Here is a 22,440-nt window from a genome sequence, read left to right as displayed (position 1 = left end):
ATACAAGATCTTGTGACCGGAGAATGAGTAATCAGCATGAGCACACGAGCTGTATCCATATGCCGAGATCACTTTAGTGCCAGCAAAGAAAAATGAAAGAAAGGAAAAAGGGGGGGGGGGGCAGGAATTCTAGCATATAACTTATTGCTAAGACAGTATAGCAGGATATTCTATGTCTCAGTGAAAAACTGTTTTCATATGAGTACTAATATGTACAAATTTTATCAGTAAAAATTTCAACCACGCTCAAATAGGTGATAGATTAATGACGAGTCAGATGAACTGCTGCAATTCAAATGATTATAATCTTTTTCCAGTTTGTTACATTTCCATCAAATTTTCACTCACTTTCCTTTTTTTTTCTTCTTCTCTCTGTTGTTGTTGTTGTTTCATAATTCTTTGATTTAAAAATAACTTCCTCCCTGGGGAACACTTTCTTTCATTCTGGTCTTGAAAGAGCATTTGGTTTTATATTTCAGCAGCATTTGAAATTGAAAAGTTTGTCATTTCTATCAAAACTTCTACAGAGACATATGAGATGCAGTCATCAAACCTTAGCCCATCTTCCAGGCTTGAGCCCTCTTTTCCCCCATTGTGTATTGCATCATTGGTCAGTTTACGCGAGGATATTCACTCTCAAACAGATCCTTCTTAGGCAAATTACAATGCATTAGGGACCTGGACACGACTGTCAGTATTGGAGACGATGACCTTTTTTGCAGACTCGCCCATTTATCGAAAACCACAAGGCACAGCTGAGGGGAAAATTGGCAAGCAGTCTGGAGGCAAGGCTAATTTTAAGATTAGAAGTCACACATTCTTCACACAGGGCAATCAACATCGCCTAACTCAACATAGATAGTCTTCATCTGTGTGTAGTAGTCTACAGTTGCGAGTCCATTCTCTCTACCCAGCCCCGACTGCTTGTAACCACCAAAGGGCACGCCGGGGGCCAGGTTGTTGTAGTTGTTGATCCAGCAGTTGCCAGCTTGGAGTCTTGCTGCTACACGATGTGCTCTCTGGAGGTCTCTGCAAATCAGGTGGAAAACAAAAATTTGCATTGCACACAATGTCAATCACATATCAATCAGGGTATCAACACACAGGCAACTGCTGCTCTTTGGATTTCTTTGCAAATTAGGTGGAAAACAAAAACCTGCCTTGCATGCAACATCAATCACATTTAATCACATCAAAACTCTTCGGCCCACAGTATTGCAAAAATTGTTGCATCTCAAAGCAAAGCATCTCTACAATAGTTTAAGGAGTAACTACTATCCTTTAATGTGGGGAGGGTGTTTTTTTTTTTTTTAAATCAACAAACTATGAAATGGACGAATTTCAGAGACTTTAGACATCAGGTATTATTTGGTTGACATTGAAAGCAGTGAAGCCAATGTAAGAAACTGGCATGCACAAACTGTAGTAGCTTCAGAGCACAGCCAACCTGGGGCCCGTTTCATAAAGCTTGTCATCAGTGACAAGTTGTCATAGATGTGACAAGCTACTGAAATCCTTGCATCTGATTGGCTGAGAGCAAATTTGTCACAGAAATGCGGCAGTTGTTACTGATGACAAGTTTTATGAAACGGGCCCCTGATGTTTCAACATCATCAAAACAAGTCCCTCTCTTAAAACTATATGGAATATATCGTGCGGTACACTGATGAAATAACATCCAAGTTATTTGTGACCTGACATGAGTCAAGTTTTTCCTCCCCACCTGGTGAAAAGCCCACAAGCCAATCCGAGCTTGGTGTTGTTGGCTCTCTCTATTGCCTCTTCCTCCGTGTCAAAGGTCAAGATGGTAGCCACGGGACCAAAGACTTCCTCTTGAGCAATCACCATGTCATCAGTGACATCATCCAAGATGGTGGGCGCGACATAGAAACCACTGGCTAGGGCAGGGTCCTCCGGGACCGCACGCTCACCTCCACATAGGACTGTGGCTCCCTGGGGATAAAGAGAGAAAAGGAGACACCAGAAAAATATGATATGAGATCATCATTTTGTCAACAACAAAAAAAGAATTAAAGGGAAATTTCCTCAAACGTAATGTCTATGCTGTATTACTCGTGCAGTGTTATTATATTTGCGAAATACAGGAGTCATCCTTTCATTGCAAAATCATTAATGAGAAAAAAAATATTGCCTCTTGTAACATTAATTTTTATTTCAGTTATGTGTTGTTGTTTTTCTCCTAGTTACTTTTATAATAATAATTACAGTTGGACGAATGTTGCAGTATGCATCAGGGCAAACCTCTTTACTTAATATAAAATTAGCCATGGAAAGGCAGTATTCAGGTGTCAGATAAAATGCCTGCAGTTGATTCCCTTGTGAAAATATCTATGTACAAACATGATTCCCTGTCTCAAGCACTATGATACACTTACATACACACCCAAACACACAGACATGCATCGCTTAGATCTGCCCTTCTCAACCTTTTCTTAGCCCCAGGCCCACTTTGGCTCTTACAACATTTTTTTTTAGGCCCAGTTAGATCTCAAACAAATCTGTTTTTATCTTACTTTTGGCTGACATCACGGCCCACTTGTGAGAGCTTTGCGGAAAACCGGTTGAGAAGCATGGACTTAAATGATGTCTTCATCTACTATAACTGTTTCATAAACTTTCCACAGAGCATTTACCTCCTTTATGGCTCCCTCAATGTACCCCATGATCTTCTCCTGGTGCTCCCTCGAGATGACCGCCCCGACCGTCGTGTCTTCCAGGAGAGGGTTGCCAAACTTCATCCTCCTGGTTCGCTCCAAGAAGCGCTCAACGAAGGCATCCTTGATGCTGCGGTGGACAAACACTCTAGTCGCATTGCTGCATACCTATACAATGATGCATAGACATTTAAAGTTTTCTGTTTGTGTATTTCTACAATTCACAAACCTTTCATAAATTAATGTCATGTACATTACTACTAGCATATGCAATGTCTTGTTAAAGCTATAAGTAAGGTGGGGAAAAACAAATAAAGAGAAGTAGACATTCACTAAAAACGAAAGTGATGCAACAAAGTTCATTTCACTCTACTAATAACATGCAAGAATATGGTGCATAATAATCTAAAAGATGCTCTATGCAATCTTCCATCTTCCATAACCTCAGACTGAGTTTTTCTGTGTACCTTGAAAAATTTTCAAATGATTATTAGCATAGTACGGCAAACAAATATCTTTTCTGATATATTAATCGACACAGAGTATGAGTTGAGTAAACAACACAAAATGAGAAAACTTCTGCAGTGCAAGTATGCATTCAAAGTGGATAAATGATAAGAAACCAATGGAGTATTATGTTCAATGTGTTCTACAACTACATGTGTATGTGATTTTGATTAGATGATCGATATCATCCCCTCACAAGTAAAGAATTTTACTCATTGTTGACCGTCTGCTCATAAAAATATACAAATACCCAACACACAAACTCAATCTGCTCATAAAATTGTACAAAGACTCAACACTCATACTCAACACAGGGATGATGGACAAGTTTGACTGAGCTACTCACATCCTGTTACATCAACTTCTCTCAAATAGTATAGTGGTGGAGATGAAGGAATAGAAGCTTTAAAGTAGAAACTGCTTGTACGGGCCGATTGAATAAAAACAAGCATTTTATCATGGCCACTGGTGACCATGAACTACTTAGCCACTGATTCTTACCTCCCCCTGTGAGAGAAAGTTGGCCATCACAGCACCCTTGGCAGCATTGTCTAGGTCAGCATCGCTGAAGATCAGAAGAGGAGACTTGCCCCCAAGTTCAAGGGTCAGGTGTTTGACATCATCAGCACAAGTCTTCATGATCTGAAAACACAACATAAAACCCAGTGGTTGGAGCTATTACAGCATGCACACTCCTCAATAGCAAAGGGATATCACAACAGGAAATGTCAACCATTATGCTCACAGACCAATTCAAGAAATCTGAGAAGAATTAAAAAAATATCTCACCAACTTGCCGGTTGGCACACTGCCGGTAAATGAGACCTTGCTGACCCCAGGGTGGGAGGTCAAAAGGTGACCAGTTTCACCTTGGCCCTGGATAACATTGAAAACTCCTTTGGGCAAGCCACAATCTAAACAGAAAGAGAGAGTGAGAGAGAGTACTTCTAAAAATTTGCCTACCATTAGAGTATTTGGCTTTAAAAAATGATTATAAGTGAATGAATAAATGAATGAATGAATGAATGAATGAATGGAAGAATAAATGAAGGAAAATGAATATGGATGATTAAACTGAAATGGATGATGAATGAATGGAGAAAGAATAGATAAATGAATGCATGAAAGAATAAATGAAGGAAGGAATGTACAAACAATGAAATGAATTTATCAATGAACTAGATTTAAGCACTCTGAGAGCGCAGGCCTCCGCCAAGCAGCTCATTTCCACCACTGATCTTGTTCTTCCATAGAGATCAGTGGTTTCTTCCCATACGTATGCATGCTGAAAATCGCCCAGTTTCCATCCCAATATAGAAATCTTTTGTTACGTCATCAATGCCAGCTGCGCGGCGCGCCACACCCTGGACCAGAAACTAGAGCACGCATCCTAGTGCGCGTATGAAAACCTCAAAAATACGCAGCTTGAACTCCCAAGTTCACTGACCCTACCTGCAAAAATAACGAAAATCCTTCATAAAATCCATAAAAATTCCCGGATCACTACCAAAATTTAATAATCTGTTCCTTGTGTCATTCTCAGCCTTTCCTATAAGTTTCATCCAAAGCCATTTACAACTTTTTGAGTTATTTTGCACATGGACAAACAAACAAACAAACAGTAACAAAAACATAACCTCCTCCCTTGGCGGAGGTAATGAATAGCTGGATAGACACATTAAGACTACATTTCAGGGCTGCATATGTAGACTGACCACTGTAGATCTCAGCAAGGAGCAGTGCTGTAGCTGGAGTGAACTGAGAAGGTTTGAAGACCATGGTGTTCCCACAGGCCAGGGCGGGGGCCGACTTCCAGCCCGCCATCTGGATGGGGTAGTTCCATGCCCCGATCCCCGCACACACTCCCAGGGGCTCCCGTCGCGTGTAGGCGTAGGATCCCCCGGGGCAGGGTATGTGATGACCTACCACAGCACCGCAGGAAACGGGGCAGATAATGAAAGATTGGTTGCTCTCCAATAATTTAACACCAAATTAGTACATATCATGTTGGTTATGTAAGTATTTTGATAATCTTTGACAGCCAGATAAACTCTACTTTGACACAAGGAAGCAAGGACAAAAGTACTTTCTCTTGTACATGAGCAAAATATATGTGTTATTCAGACTAGCAACAGGGCAAGTACAGCTAATGTATCTAAAACAAGTTGTTAAGATTTATCCATAGTGCTTCAGATCTACAAGTACTCCATAAATCCAACACCTTCAGTTTATTCACTTCTACTCTGTCCCACTCCAAGTTCTCTTCCACCTTTGATGTACATATCATTTTATTTGCAGGCATTATTAAAGCAGTTAATTATCAGACTGCGTGTGTCTACACTGTATCTTAACAGAAAACATGAATAGATACTGTAAAATGGAAGATTAAACGAGAACTTACCGTTTGAAGTTTAATATTAATTTTATGAGTAATTGGAGGGTGAGATTACGTCATATATGAGATCCCGCTAGTGCGCGCGCCACTCAATATTAGAAGCAAGAATGTGACCACTGATGTAGGAAGATAACGAGAGATTAAGTTACCGTTTGAAATTTGGGGGAGGGTGAGGTGGGACGTAATCTCACCCTCCAATTACTCATAAAATTAATATTAAACTTCAAACGGTAAGTTCTCGTTTAATCTTCCATTTTATATCGTAATTTCGTGAGAGATTACGTCATATATGAGATTTCAAAGCCAGTGGTTACATTCTCGAGGCAACCCCCCCGAAAAGGGGTAGGAAGCATACCTTACAAGAGGTTCCATTGCAAATCTCATTCAGGTTGAATGCTGCAGAGATATTGTGTCTCCAAGAGTTCACAAGTTCAGGCAGTTCAAGACATGTCTGCCCAAATCTTAGGGCTTCACAGTCTATTTTTTGATAATTGTTTCTACAAAGGTTTTCTCAGCAGGACAGGGCTTGTTGTAGTACTTGCGAAATGTTCTTTCGTTGGCCCAACCGGCTTGCGCAAGTATTTTAGATACTGGGAAATTTCCCTTATTGGCTGCGGAGGTAGACGCTGCCCGAGTAGAGTGCGCCTTGTAGATCTCTGTATCAATACCCGCAGCCTCCAAAACCTCCTTAATCCAGCGAGCGATTGTTTGAGATGATACCCTGTGATACGGTTTCTTGTAGCTAACAAAAAGGTACCGTTCACTAGCTCTGATTCTGCGGGTCCTGCTGATGTATTCCTGCAAGTACCTGACTACACAAAGTCTCCTGTCTGGCGGGTATGCCTGGAGCTTGACACTGTGTGAGTAATTTCCAGGCTTGCTCTGTTTTAGGAGATCATGAAGGTGAAAGTTGACTGCATTATCTCTTAACACCATACCATCCAAGCTTAGATAGTGTAATGATTGAATCCTTTGTGCTGAGATTAATGCAATAATCACACACAATTTAAGCGTCAATTTTTTCAGGTCCAAAATGTGCGCTGGGGACCAAGAACGAAGAAAATTGAAAACAAGGTTAACGTCCCACATTTCCATGTATCTAGGCTTGGGTGGGCGTAGCTGAAAGACTCCCTTCATAAACCTCTGGATAAAGGGATGGTTTCCAACTGTAAACATAGTATCTCGAAGAATCACAAATGAAGATAGAGCACTCCGTGCTAAGTTTATGACACTGTAACCTGCCCCTTTATCGAAGAAAATGTCACTCAGGAATTCCAGGATAGCTTGAACATCCGAGTACAAGTAGTTGCTGCATTTTTTGTCACAAAATGCTTTCCATTTGTTTATGTACACTGCATACTGTTTTTTAGTCCCTTTTCTCCAAGAGGAGGCCATTACAGCAGTTATACGTGCATTCAATCCCGCATCTCTGAAGGGCTTGCACAGAACCTGCAAGCAAGAAGATCAATCTGAGTGTTTAGTGGGTGAGGAGTGTTAGAAACTGGCAATGTTAGTAAGGATTCACTCCTATGAATAACAAGTGGTTCCTCATTCATCATCCTGTTTAGGAGAGGAAACCATGGCTGGCTTGGCCATTTTGGGACTACTAGTATCCCAGTTGCATTATCAGATTTGATTTTTTGAATGCACTTAGCAACTAAGCAGAAAGGAGGAAATGCGTAAAAGTACCACTTTCCCCAATCGAGAGTAAAGGCATCAACAGCCTTGGCATGTGGGTCGGGCAACCATGTGACATAGTTCTCTACCTGCTTGTTAAGTCTGGAGGCAAATAGGTCTATTTCTGGTGTCCCAAAACGTGAAGTTATTTCTTGGAAAACTGTGTGGTCAAGCATCCATTCTGTGCGGTCATTGAAAATTCTAGACATGCGGTCTGCCTCCACATTCAGCTTTCCTGGCAAGTGTGCTGCAGTGACCCAAATTTTACGAGTTTCGCACCACTGCCAAATCTCTCGGGCTGCCCGATCACAGTCAAGGGATTTAATGCCTCCCATGTTGTTAATGTACGCAACAGCAGTACTGTTATCTAGCCGTAACAAAACATGAATGTTTTGTGAATTAGAACAGAAGGACTTGAGTCCCATGCCAGCAGCCAGGGTCTCCAGATAATTAATCTTATTCTCCCTGGCTTTTTGCAGCTCGTCTTCATTCCATCTACCCCCTGTATGGGTGGTATGATCAGATGCCCCCCAGCCTTTGCCACTGGCATCCGTGCACAATTCGAGCATAGGTTTAGGGTGTCGTAAGGGTGAGAAAGTAGACTGCACATTGTCTGTCCACCATTGCAGCTCTTGTTTTGCTTCCAAAGATAGGCTCATTTTTCTGTCAAAATGCCCCTTATTCATTTTGAGTGCTTTGATTTTGTCCCTTTCTAAAGCCCTGTAATAGAGCTGTCCATACTGGACTGCGGGAAATGATGCTACCATTTTCCCGATAATTCTAGCCACCTGCCTGATACTGGGGTTTGCCATTTGCATAAGTTCATTGCACAAGGACTGTATTTCCTCTGATTTGTTATCAGGCAGTCGAATTGTCATGGCCTGAGTATCCCAGGTAACATGCCCATATGGGACCCATATGGGCATACTCCGGGCCACGTGGGCCAGCTGGGTTAGGGTGAATCCCATATGTATTTAGCATCAGACCCATATGGGATAACCCATATGGGTTTTTTAATGGGACTGCCCATGTGGGTATCATAATGGAAATGAACTGGGCAAACCCATCTGGGTAAGATTGTTAAATGCCCATATGGGTTACACATGCGAAAAAAATGGGTAAACCCATCTGGGCGAGATATGTAAATACCCATATGGGTTTCATGTGGGTATAAAATGGGCAAAGCTATCTGGGTAAGATATGCAATGCCCATATGCATACCATATGGGAATCTACTGGGTGAATCCATCTGGGTATTAAATGTAAATATCCATATGGGTTTCACATGGGAATGAGCTGGGCAAACCCATCTGGGTGAAATAAGTAAATGTCCATATGGGTTACACATGTGAACAAAATGGGTAAACCCATCTGGGCGAGATATGTAAATACCCATATGGGTTTCATATGGGTATAAAATGGGCTAAGCTATCTGGGTAAGATATGCAATGCCCATATGCATACCATATGGGAATCTACTGGGTGAATCCATCTGGGTAATAAATGTAAATATCCATATGGGTTTCATATGGGAATGAGCTGGGCAAACTCATCTGGGTAAAATAAGTAAATGTCCATATGGGTTACACATGTGAACAAAATGGGTAAACCCATCTGGGTGAGATATGTAAATGCCCATATGGGTTTCATATGGGTATAAATTGGGCAAAGGTATCTGGGTAGAATATGCAAAGCCCATATGCATACCATATGGGAATCTACTGGGTGAATCTATCTGGGTAATAAATGTAAATATCCATATGGGCTTCATATGGGAATGAGCTGGGCATACCCATCTGGGTAAAATAAGTGAATGTCCATGTGGGTTTCGTGTGAGAAATAAATGGGCAAATCCATCTGGGTGAGATATGTAAATATCTATATGGGTTTCATGTGGGAATAAGCTGGGGAAACCCATCTGGGTAAAATAAGTAAATGTCTATATGGGTTACACATGTGAAATAAATGGGTAAACCCATCTGGGTGAGATATGTAAATATCTATATGGGTTTCATATTGGAATGAGCTGGGCAAACCCATCTGGGTAAAATAAGTCAATGCCCATACGGGTTTCACATGGGAAATGAATGGGGAAACCATCTGGGCAGTACATGTAAATGCCCATATGGACTCCAAATGGGAAGTAAATGGGTTAACCCACCCGTGTAATACATGTAGCCTATAGGCCTATGCCCGTATGGGCTCCATATGGGCATGGAATGAGCAAACCCATATGGATGAGATATACAAATGCCCATATGCATACCATATGGGATACAACTGGGCAAACCGATCTGTGTGAGATCTGTCAATATACATATGGGTTTCATATGGATATGAAGTGGGTAAACCCAGGTGGGTTAGAGGTGAACATAATTATCTCTGTGGGCAGCATATTAGAATGAACTGGGTAAACCCATCTGGGTAAGAGCTGATCATATCTTTTTGGGAACTTTATGGGAAAAAAAACTAGGCAAACCCATCTGGGTAATAGATGAACATATCTATGTAGGTACCATATTAGAATGAACTGGGCAACCCATCTGGGAAAGAGATGAACATAATTAAGTGGGTACCATATGGGAATGAACTGAGCACAAATCCGGGTAGGAGATAAACATATTTATGTGGTATACCATGTTGGAATGAACTGGGCAAACCCATTTGAGTAAGAGCTGAACATAATCTTTTTGGCTATACCATTTGGGAAAGAACTGGGCAAAGCCATCTGGGTAATAGATTAACATATCTATGAGGGTATACCATATTATTGGAATGAACTGGGCAACCAATCTGGGTAAGAGATGAACATATCTATGTGGGTGCCATACGGGAATGAACTTGGTAAACCCATCTGGGTTAGAGATGGACATATCTATTTGGGTACGTTATGGGAATGAACTGGGCAAACCCATAAGGGCATGAGATGAACATATTTATGTGGGTAAAATATTGGAATGAACTGGGCAAACCCATTTGGGTAGGGGATGATGTGGGTACCATACTGGAATGAACTGGGCGAACCCATCTGGGTAGGAGATGAGCATATCTATTTGGGTATCATATGGGAATGACCTGGGCAAACCCACCTGGGGAATAGATGTAAATGCTTATATGGGTTTCATATGGGGTCAACCTGGGTAGAACCATCTGGGTAAGATATGCAAATGCCCATATGGGATTTACATGGGAATGAACTGGGTTAACCCACCTGCTCATCATAACACACCCCTACCTAAAAATGGAACTGACCCAGAATTTGAAAAGAGGGTCTGGTTCATGCCCGTTATGCAGTGCAGTATATGCATTGGCATTAGGACTGATTGATCTCCTTCAGTACAGTCAGAGCTTGATGATCATCTGTCTTCGCCTCATTTTAGGTAAGTAAATAAACTTATTTTTGTCAGCATGTTGTATTTCAGGTAAAGATGTTGATTGCGAGTTATTGAAAAAGCTAATCCCAAGTCGGCAAGCTATATAGGCAATATAACAAATATGTAAGTTGGGATGGTATGTGAGCATGTTGCCTCAATGGATCATCCATAGAATTATACACAAGTCATGTTGATAGAGAGGTGTATTCTAAGGTTATATGCCTGCTGTGTTATATGATTTTGTTTAATTCTTATGTCAATATTGCTTTATAGATTTGATTTGGGGTTTAATCTCGTACTCTGTGTATAGAAATCAATGCTGTATACCGCTCAACCTGTCTAGCATTATTGCATTTTCATTTCAATACTTCATACCATTGAGCTTCATTTAAAAAAAATGCAGTAACAGTATTTGAGAAAGCATTTACGCATACGAAATTTTACAAATAATTGCAATGAGGGAAAACACTAGCTGTGAGCTGTATTGAAACAAAGGGAGCTGCTGAAAGCACTCAGTGATTGCAATTGCAGTTCACTCATAGTTTAAAGTAAAGTATACATTATGATGATATCAAATCAGAAATTACGTTTTTACATACATGTATTATAATGGAAACATTAAAAAACTAGACTCGCTATTTTCGGGTTCACCACGAAAGCCCAAGTGGAGAATAAGTTTATGCGCAGTACTGTGTAATGCATTGGTATGAACACGTCCCACACAGTAGTGGTAGTACAGCTGTGTAGTATTCAATCCTGAACCATCTAAACACACCCACACCGTACGGTACTTAGTATGAGGAGCTGGCAAGGTCATTCAACTCCCCAACTCCACAGCATCTCTGCAGAAGGCTGTGGTCAGTTGTTTGGGTTATAAAGTCACAAAGGTCACATTCCATCAGGGAGACTCACCTCCCTGATTCCATAAGAAAACACCAATTCTCAAATGAGTGGAAGACATATGCATATTTAGCTTGGCTCTATTACTAGATTGACTGTATGTCCTGACAATTTTAACTGGAAAGCACAAGTATTTTGCAGTTACCAAATACTAAGCGTGCTAGTGTGAGAAAGAGGCTTAGCTTCAGAAATACTGCAGTTAGTTTTACTGTGACATGCATAAAATGTATTTAGGAGGAGATCTGAGTGAAGCCTAACTGCGATTTCCATGCTCCTGTATTATCAGAGATGTGTATAACGTGTACGTAACACTTTAAACACAGTATATACGTTTCACAGTATAGTAATCAGTATAGCAGTGGCATTTGGAAATATATGAAAACAAGTATAGGCCTACTGATATTTGTGTCATCATAGCTCTAGTTGGCATATTTTTTTTCTATCTACTATAAATATATTTATGTTGTTTAAGTTGTATTACTCCTTCTCTAAAGAGGTAATTGATAACCACAATGCATTCCCTCTTATGATAGAAGTACAATTGTAAGATAGTTTGGGGGGTTTAAAGGCTATCTATAGTGTATTGTTATCTCAAATCCTTTCTAAGAAATAAGTCATATATAGGTTTATAAATCATACCAGATTATGAGCTTAAATAGATTTAATTTCAAAAGGCCCTACTGGTAGTCAATATCGAGTAAATAGCAATTAATTGTAGGTTTAACTTCATATCGTTTGTCCAAAATATTTATTGACCACTCGCAATCTTTTTTTATGTATACACATATTCCTTTGTCTGTGTCTGTCTTTCTGTTCACTTAATCAAATTATACTCAAAATTTACTCAAATTATAGCTTCTCCTAAATCTTAATTGTCATTTACCATTTCATGGATAATCAAAACTTGTCCTTTGATCTTCCTGGGTTTGTTTTACAATCAAATGAATTAAAAGATTCATTCAAAAAAAAAAATCCTACGTAATGAGATGAGGTGTAAGTTGATATCTTTCTACTCACCCTCAAGCAGTAACTTAATATGCAATGTTCTAAGTCGTTTATCCTAATTCGTAATTGTTGTAATTTCCTTTGCTCTGCATGTATAACAACTATATTTATCCTTGGACTGATTTTGTATCTCTCAATAATTGAATCTAGCAATATTTCTGATGAATAACATGTGTAACACATTCTATATGAAGATTGTAATTTCGTGAATATATTTCTTCCTCTGTCCTTGCAGATCTGGCGAAGAGAAAAGATGGAAAAACACAGCAAGACTTCACGCAGCACACATTTTAAGGTCTACACAATATTTCATAAGAAATCAGAACAGTGGAATAAAATAGCAGGATGAACAAAAACAGAGGCGGTTTGCAGCACAGGTTCAGGGAGAATTAGATAGCAACACCAAAATTTCAAAAGTGCATAATTTTTGACAGAATTGTGCAATTTTCTTCAAACCTTACTGAACTGTTCTTTTCATATTGCTGCATTCACTCAATCAACATGTTTAGTTTGGGTATTTTCCCCTTACAGAAGCTGTTAAAAAGATCTCACCATTTATAGCTTTTACGCTTGTTTATCAAGTAATATTATATGAATGCCTATATCCAGCTGAGGGACACAGGTCAACAGTTTTCAATTAGAACAATGCACAAATACACTGTACTTGTATATTCACTTTGAGAATAAGATACTTGATCTATTGACTACATACATTCAAGAGTGAATTGAGGGGAATAATACTTCTCTATGTGTAGGTCATTGGTGGTGGTGGATGTACAGTGTATTTACAGTATGTTTACATGGTATTTAGGTAGATTTCGAAGATGTGCCACCTTACTAGGGCTGTTCATCGAAGAAATAAACACAAAATCTACACAATAAGTGGACTGCTCATAACAGAGGTTTGGTGTCAGTTTTCCATCAACTCAACGTGCCAGTGTCTCCTGCCATTGCCGCTGGGCAAGCTGTGGTTAATCATAATGAGGTAGGCCTGTTCCATAGGTTAAAGACACGATATGGTAAACTCACCGTTTGCAAAAATGTTAGCCAAATTACCCAGATGGGACCCACGGTGTACCTATATGTAACATCTTGGATCCCCCATATGGGTCCCATGTAAATCTTGGGTGCAAATTCCTAGGGGCCCCATATATGCATACCCATGTGGGACCCATGGTGAAACCCCATCAAAAGCCCATATGGGGAACCCACATGGTGCCCACATATTTACCACATACATTACCAAGATGGGTCCCATTGGGAACCCATATGGGTCATTTTGGATTGCCCATATGGGTCCCATGTAAATCTAGGGTGCAAAATACTAGGGGCCCCATATGGGCATACCCATTTGGGACCCATGATGAAACCCCACCAAAAGCCCATATAGGATAACCCACATGGTGCCCACATATTTACCACATACGTTGCCCAGATGGGTCCCACAAGGAACCCATATGTGTCATTTGGGATCGCCCATATGGGTCCCATGTAAATCTTGGGTGCAAAATCCTAGGGGCCCCATATGGGCGAACCCATGTGGGACCCATGATGAAACCCCACACAAAGCCCATATGGGATAACCCACACAGTGCCCACATATTTACCACATACGTTGCCCAGATGGGTCCCACAAGGAACCCATATGTGTCATTTGGGATTGCCCATATGGGTCCCATGTAAATCTTGGGTGCAAAATCCTAGGGGCCCCATATGGGCATACCCATGTGGGACCCATGATGATTTCCCAGCTAAAGCCCATATGGGAAAACCCTCATAGTGCCCACATATTTACCACATACATTACCCACATGGGCCCCAGCGGGAACTCATATGGGCCATCTGGGATCGCCCATATGGGTCCCATGTAAATCTTGGGTGCAAAATCCTAGGGGTCCCATATGGGCATACCCATGTGGGACCCATATTCAAACCCATATTGGGCCCATATGCAACCCATATGGGCATGTTACCTGGGATTGAGAATGAAACCAAGAAATTGTATTTCTTGAGTGGGGCATAGTACTGATTTTTCTGGGTGTACCAAGAACCCAAGTTGTGCAAGGATGCTAGTGGTTTCAAAAACCGTTTGCAATGTTTGATTCTCACTTTCTCCAATAATGAGTACATCGTCAAGGTATCCAATTACTACATGCCCTTGCTCTCTCAGTAATGTAAATACAGGTTTCAGTAGTTTAGTGAATAACCTTGGCGCCGTGCTCAGGCCATTAGGCAGTACTTTGAATTGCCAAAGTTGATTTTTCCAGGAGAACTTTAAGAACTTCCTGTGTGTTGGGTGCACAGGTACTGTATAGTACGCGTCCCGAAGGTCGACTGAAGCTAAGAAGCTATTTTCTGAAATGAGTTCAATAGCAGTATGGATATTTTCCATCTTAAAATGCTGGTACTGGAGATATTTGTTGAGATCAGACAGGTCTAGGATAACGCGTGTACCCCCGTCTTTTTTAGGCCGTGTAAAAATATTAGACACGAATTCTCCAGTTTCCATCTGGCACGGTTCGATTACTCCCTTGTCATGGAGTTTAGAAATTTCAAGATCAATATCAGCCTCTTCGGCTTTATTACACCGAAAAAGGTAAGGGGGTTTAGTTCTAGATGGTGCACCCATCTCTTTACTGAATTCAAGCCTGTAGCCACTTACAGCATTTAGCACATGTGGGTCTGAAGTAATTTTGCGCCACTTTGGGAGGAATTGCTTCAGTCGACCTCCTACCATAGGTTCTACATTATTATGACATAGCTTTGCATAATCACTAGAATCAGATGTCATGTTTACCTCGTCAGTTGAACTGGAGGTTATCGTGCTCTCTTCATCCCTGAGCCCTGCTTGCTGCCGCAGTGCGGTTGGTGCTGGCTGGGATGTGTGAAGGTGTGGGGAGCCGACGGCTTCCCCCTCCCCTTGGGGCGCTGGCCTAAAAAAGCATGGCTGGTAGCTCCAGTCCACGGTCCTTTTGCACCTGTAGGCCTAGTGACATCACTTGTACTTGCACGAGAAGTAGTCCAGCCCGCGTCGCGGTACTGTTGGGGCAAATTTGAGCTTCCTGATGTAATCTTGCTCCTGCCCCTGCCATATGCACTCCTGCCATAGTCATATGGGCTGAAACGCTGCTTTTTGTATTGTCTGCTATGCTCACTCCTGAGGACACCCTCAGTTGCTTTTTGTTCATCTCTTATGTCTTTCATTTGCCTTCCCAGGTCGTCACCAAAAAGGAATTTGGAGACCGGAGATGCTGGAATTGATAACCAATGTCTGGTTTCATGAATTCCTTACGCAAGGAATTTAGCTCGAAATTCGCACTGCACAGAAGTGCTAGTGCATCTTGTTGCTGTTCAGTGATATCTTGTGCCGACACTGTATGTATGTAGGCATTGATGCCTCTCGTGAGATTCTTTTGGAGTCTCTGAAATTTGAGGTCTCGTGTCTTTGAAAAGGCAGGTAGCCCATTCCAGATTCTTTGGTTGACTTTCGGCACATCCACCAGCTCACAGTTGCTGGGAATGGGGTATTTAGTGATCGTTTCATCTACCACTTTGGGCTCGAGCTGGTGGGTCAGAAGGTAGGCTGTAGACTTAGCAATTTCTGGGTCAATGGGGGGACCAACTTCCTCAGCCACAGCAAATTTGGCTGCAATGTTTGGCACTTTCTCCACTACAGAAGGGGGAACTTCGCCTTCTTCAATATCAAATTTGTTATCACGACTATCCCCTTGACCTGGTTGGATAATCACAGAGTTTTCATCCATATCTCGGCCCAGAAATGGTGCCGCATATTCATCATCATAATGGCAGTCAGTATCTGCCGAGTCTGAAGGGGAGTATTCAGAACGAGTCCTGATACTCTTTCCATTGCCACCGCCTTCACGGGCTGGTGTCTGCTTTGCCGACTGTGCCTCCACAAATTGAACAACCACAGCTAATTGGCCTTCAAGCTTGCCGAGTCTATCTTCCAAAGTTGAAACTTTAGAGGCCAGTTTGGCAGGTGGTTTCACTGTTTTGTTTGCACCGGTACTACCGCTAGGGTTAGCACTGCTTGTTGTAGTAGTACTATTACTAGTACCTGCCTTGCCGGCTCTAGTAGGCGTTTTACCTTTGGCTGTCGCAGTTTTCTGCTTGCACTCTTGTGCGTGCTGTTCTCCGCGACCCCCGCCGGTGGCTGCCGGGGACGCGACTGCTGTCAGCAGCGGTGGTGCGGCTGCGCCGCCCACGTTTGGAACGTTGGTCGAAGACATAAATTCCGTTGCTGTTCAGCTGAAGAATGATCGTTAAAACCAGAAAAAACCTGGCAAAACCTCCCGTAGAGGTAACTTTCGCTATTACGTCGATCCAACTCGAACGAAAACTTGAATATTCAAGTGCAATTCCGGCGAATTTTCCGAGCACAGAAATTCGCGTGTTAGCAAGATGGCGGCGACTAACGAATTGAGTGGCGCGCGCACTAGCGGGATCTCATATATGACGTAATCTCTCACGAAATTACGATATAAAATGAGGAATTTTCACGTGCATTTTAATTTCGCGAATTTCGCGAGCGCCAAGATTCGCGAAATTAAAATGCACGCGAAAGTCCTTGTTTACACTATACGCATTGAACGCCAGTGGCATTTCGCGAAAATTTCATGCCACGAAAAAGGCTGTCGGCTCCAATTCGCGAAAAATTCATGCCGCGAATATATCATGTTTTACAGTAAATGCGAAATGACAATCAATGCTACAAAATCTTGACTCATACCAGCAACTCCCATTGTCACAAAGTCTTTGGGACCGGCAGTTTTCTTTAGTTACATCAAAATTTCCATTATAATCATAGGGACATTTGCACCACAGACTTTAGTGACAATAGTTTTGGGACCTGAATTTCTACTTCGTTATAACAAAATTTTGTTTACTTGTACCAGGAGCACCCTGTATATCTCTTGGGTGGAAATTGTTTTTGCTCTAAACTCATCATTCCCTCATCTGATTTGCACATGCATTATGACTCATTGATCATAATTTCGTAAAAACATGTGAAACCTTGATTTTATATCCAAATTTGATGAAAATGCTACCATTTTGTCTGCCTGATACAAAGAGATTTTCCCCAGTGACTGCTAGAGTGCGGACTCTTCATACGCCCTGTGCTATTGTTTTGTGAGCACACGGGGAGCACAGGATGACAACGAGGCGGTAGGCTCACCCCTTGTGCTAACACGCTAGGAAACGAGCAACCAACGAGCAGCAAAATCAAGAAGTGCGTACTCACGTAAAAGTTCAGAAGTTCGCGCAATACGCGCTGTAGAAATGTTACTTAGTAACAAAGTCCGCCATTACTAAGTGGGTACAATGGCAGCCCCCATGAAATCACTGACACCATTGTAGAGCCCACCCTCTCATGGTGGGGAGGAGAAAAATCTCTTTGGTCAGATTTATCTGTATGTAATACCAAAAACTTGAACATGGGATGAAAGGAGGAACTTTAATGTCTACTCAACTGCTACAGTATACCATTAAAGACATGATGGAAATTTCACTAATTCTCAATTTATCTCCCAAGGATAAATTTCTCCAGACCTGTTCGTGGTATATAACAAACAGTGATACATTTTTGTGTGTCCTCCTCATGGGATGAGTTCTGTCTGTGCTCAAATATTTGAGAAAATATGAATTGGTGAAATCTTTATTACAAAACAAATGGAGATCTGCTCAACAACTCAAACACACAGAGTTGCCAAAATGTATCACTTTTAAACTCTTACAAATCATACGTTTAAGGGGGAGTTTGATTTCCGCCCCCCCCCCCCCCCAAGTTTTCACCAACTTACTCCTCTGGTTTAATTCCATTTTCATAGAAAGCAACATAATGTCAAGATGAATCTTCCCTGTAACCCATTGAGGACGAGTCAGAGTATACTCTGGCAAGTGTCTATGGGAAATACATGTTGTAGCAAAATCAGTGCGTCCTCAATGGGTAATGCAGTGATCTTCAAAAGGACCTTTCAGAGCAAGAACTTCAAAATCAGACACATGCATGTTTACCAGCAAAGGGGTCACGGTGATAGCTTCACATGGAGACTCACCAGTCAAAGATGGGGCCAATCCGGCGTAAAAATCGATGGCATCAATGGCAGAGTGAATATCGAATCTGGCCTCCCAGATGGCTTTCCCATTGTTGGTCGACTCTAGCCTGGCAAAATCTTCTAGGTTATCCTGCAGTGCACAAGAAGCACAAGGAAGACCAACAGGAGAAAATAATCCAGCTGAAGCTATTAAAGGACAAGTCCACCTTCATATACATTAGGATTGAGAGAATGCAGCAATATTAGTAGAACACATCAGTGAAAGTTTGAGGAAAATCGGACAATCCGTTCAAAAGTTATGAATATTTTAAGTATCTGCACAGTCACTGCTGGATGAGAAGATTACTACAGTGTATGATTTTACATGCGTACAACTATATAAGGAAAATAAAAAGAGAATTTTACAAAACTTTACTTTTTGAATGAAGTGCACATTTCTTTGACTTGCTACTGATGTATGTTAAGGGTAATATTATTCCCCCTGCCATCTGAAAGAGAGAAGTCGAGTGTTCTTTTGTTATGTGAGAAAAATGGAAATCTGTTTAATTTTCTTTATTCTTTCTTTATATCGTTGTACTCATGTGACATCACAAGCTTACTTAGTCTTTTCATCCAGCCGTGACTGTGCAGAAACTTCAAAAATTCATAACTTTTTAATGGATTGTCCGATTTTCCTCAATTAAACTCTCACTGATGTGTTCTACTAATATTGCTGCATTCACTCAACCCACATGTCTATGAAGGTGAACTTGTCCTTTAAGTGGGTGCACAGATCAAGTTTCAAAAGTGATTCTTTCTTTCCTTCTTCTTCTTCTTCTTCTAGGGCTCATTTACAGTCACCTACTTTTCTGTTACTGGCATTTCAGACACATTCAGACACAAAGTCGTATGCATATACATCAGTCAAAACTGATGAAGAAATATTCCAAGAGATTTTGATGTCATCCTATTGTAGCAGGGTCCCTTTGGGAATCACAGAGCCTCGCATAAATTATAATGCAATCATATGTGTAAAATTAGACTAGGATCAAACTGAGTACTCATAATCAGAAACTGAGTCTTTTCAATGTTCACTAAAATTTTAGTCCAAACTGATAAAAGCCACCGTGACTGGCAATACGATTTGATATCTAGAGTATCGTGATATCCTGTGCCATTTTCACTACATATAGGTACGTTTAACTTTATCATTACAGTTACAGAGTCTCTACAGATCGATGGTTGAATTGCTTGGCCCTACCCTCATTTTCTGAGCAGCGCGCTGCATCGTCCGCGCTCTCTCAATGGCAGGAGTCTCCGACCACACCCCGAAGGCGTCTTGTGCTGCAGCCACTGCCCTGTCAACATCCTCCTTCCCCGAGCTGGGACTTTCACAGAGCAACCGACCTGTTGGAGTGGAAACAGATGTTCAGAAACCATCACAGATAACATACATGAATTAAAGGGAAATTCCATTCTCACATTGTGCTGCTTTTGTAAGAAAAAAGACAAATCAGATGGTATTTAATTTAGAGTCTAGAGAAAAAGAAACGTTTTTCTAAGAGAAATTATGTTTGATGTGTCCTCCTCAGCTATTGAAAACAAAGAAGTAACAATTAACGTTAACATTCATTTAATGCCATGGCATTTAGTGTTACACTTGAGAATGGCAAATGATCATCAAAATTTAACGTGAAATAGTGGAGAGATGTGAGACATCAATCAAAAGTTAAAAAAAAAATACTTTTTGCAACGAATCAATAAAAATCGTAACAGAATCTGATTGATACGCCGAAAGAAATCTGATCACAGCGCTGAGCACTTCTGGCCCGAGAGTACCTGTTGATGGCTCCAGCACGCTGAAGTCCTGGCTGCGCTGATCGCCGGTGGGCCGTACCCTTTCGCCGCCGATAAAATTTAGCGGCTGATCCCAGAATGTGCTGGATAAACATCGCGACGTTTTGACGAAACGACTTTGCGTAAGCAAAAGTCGATGAGTAGTGTAAGGAAGCATTGTAAGTAGGGCCCAGATAATGATATATTGCACTAAATATGACGATCAAAGTAAGAAGAGCACGTGGAAAGCCTGCGCGATTGTGTACCACATCCTCGCTGCTGGATGAATTTTTAGGATATGGCTGCACCGCGTACGCACGCTGTGTAGTACATACGGTACATCGCTAGCTAGCTATGCATATGGTTACGTTCCCCACATGGATATGCATCGATGGGATCCGACGGCAGGCAGGCCAGTAACTTTTCGGTGATCGGCAGTCGGAGTTTGAGGGGGCGAAGGCTCCCTTTTGTACAAAGTCAAAGCAAAGGCCATCGTCGGGATGTTTACCTTTCCCCGTGTCGATCGTTCATTTACATCCGATACAGAGGTCAGACCTTCTTGTCCCATGATGGCACCCTCCACTTCGTTTCAAAGTTCATTTTCACCATCAGTGATTTTTTTATAGGAGCAAAAATATGCAGGGCTACAAGCATCCATTTTACCCCCTATACGAGGACATTAATTAATCCGAATGTGCCAATACGGAGAGTAACTAATACAGTATATCCTTTGACAAAGCGGCTGCCTAGAGCAATGACAACAGAACAATCAGAACTACAGTGTACCATGATATCATATTGTAGCGCCACTATCAAGAACACTGTCATTTCTCCTCACTTTTAGAACTCGTCACCTCCATCATTGAAATCGTTTTGCCCATTCTCTTCTCGTTTTTGGACTCGAGATCACATCTGCTCGTGGTTTGACCATGGTCTAATGATCTCTAGAGTGGGTTATGGGTGCGGTGGGAGATCAGTGGGTTTGACCAAGGAGGTATTAGCACCTCCTTGGTTTGACCAAGGAGGTACTAGGCGAGCTAGTACCTCCTTGGTTTGACTCAAAGAATGCTTTTACGCCACGGTTCGACTGTTTCGAGACGATGCATGTTCGTCGTTTCACCACAAGTCACGCCTTGCGTTACCATAGCTACGCGAGAGGGACATTACTATTGACCAATCACTTTCTTTCTTGCGCTAAAACTCTCGAAGAAGTTTCCTTCGCCTTTTACAACTTCCCATTGAACATTCATGTGGACTCGGTCATTCATTCTCGTGCTATATTTACACACTTCTTGATAAACTTCGACACGAAAGCACGCAGTCCCGGACGCAGATCTATACTATATCAATTAACCGTCAATTATTCGCTGATTATCGCGAAGTATAGGGCCTACACATGTCATCTCGATCTCTCTCGTTCACTACAATCCCATCTTCAATGCCAGCTTCTCCACTCATTGAATCACAGCATGCCAATTTCATACACAGGAATTGTGCTGTGTTAGTTACTATACGTAAATGTGTCATCTCTGCCCTCGGGGAAGAACTTAGATCTGAGGACCACTTCTTTATCGCATGGACCCCATAAAAGCGCACTGGTCGCAGTCCCGAAGTGATATCGATATGATTATGTGAACATTGTGCACTTCTCGCCAAAACCTTATCCTCCCCATCCCTTCAATATTACAGGGGCGTCAATGGGAGGGGAGGGGGGGGGGGAAGCAGGTGGAGATGTTCCTCCAATAAACAAAGTTGGTGAGGAGAGCAAGCATTATATTGCCCCCCCCCCCCATTTCCAGAAATGAGCAAAAATATATATACATTGTACATGTATTGTGTTACAGGTATAGACTGCTAAAACATGAATGGCAAATTGAGCAAGCGTTGCATAGGCCGATAGCTAATAAAACTTATGAAATATTTAGTAATTGTCCAAATATTCCATCGAAAGAGTGCACCAGATCGTGTTTAATAAAAAAAAAAAAATCAATAGCTCCCTCATGTTGGAGGAACCC

At 41.5% G+C, this 22,440-nt stretch overlaps 1 protein-coding gene across 1 annotated transcript; it reads right to left on the bottom strand.

Annotated features, from left to right (window-relative positions):
- Positions 1 to 379: 379 nt before the first annotated feature.
- Positions 380 to 20,680, bottom strand: LOC139737524 (4-trimethylaminobutyraldehyde dehydrogenase-like). The gene is made up of 9 exons (XM_071648195.1): positions 20,429 to 20,680; positions 19,851 to 19,996; positions 18,611 to 18,740; positions 4,898 to 5,104; positions 3,972 to 4,096; positions 3,684 to 3,824; positions 2,655 to 2,843; positions 1,724 to 1,953; positions 380 to 1,029 (listed from the first exon to the last, which is right to left on the bottom strand). Exons 1-9 carry the CDS (start codon positions 20,601 to 20,603, stop codon positions 822 to 824), a joined length of 1,551 nt encoding a protein of 516 aa, XP_071504296.1. The 5' UTR covers positions 20,604 to 20,680; the 3' UTR covers positions 380 to 821.
- Positions 20,681 to 22,440: the final 1,760 nt, after the last annotated feature.

Source organism: Diadema antillarum, unplaced genomic scaffold, assembly GCF_040938485.1.
Source record: "Diadema antillarum isolate AM-2024a unplaced genomic scaffold, OU_Dant_1.0 seq00000694_RagTag, whole genome shotgun sequence".
NCBI classification, from domain to species: domain Eukaryota; kingdom Metazoa; phylum Echinodermata; class Echinoidea; order Diadematoida; family Diadematidae; genus Diadema; species Diadema antillarum.
The sequence above is the reverse complement of the archived record's forward strand: the minus strand, read 5'-3'. Positions and strand labels throughout refer to the sequence as shown.

Coding starts and splice junctions, on each gene's coding strand:
- LOC139737524 (XM_071648195.1), bottom strand. CDS start 20,603: ATGCTTCCTTACACTACTCATCGACTTTTGCTTACGCAAAGTCGTTTC. Junction 4,097..4,897: donor CCTTGCTGAGATCTACAGTG/GTCAGTCTACAT, acceptor CTTTCTGTTTAG/ATTGTGGCTTGCCCAAAGGA. Junction 1,030..1,723: donor GCTTGTGGGCTTTTCACCAG/GTGGGGAGGAAA, acceptor CCTGATTTGCAG/AGACCTCCAGAGAGCACATC.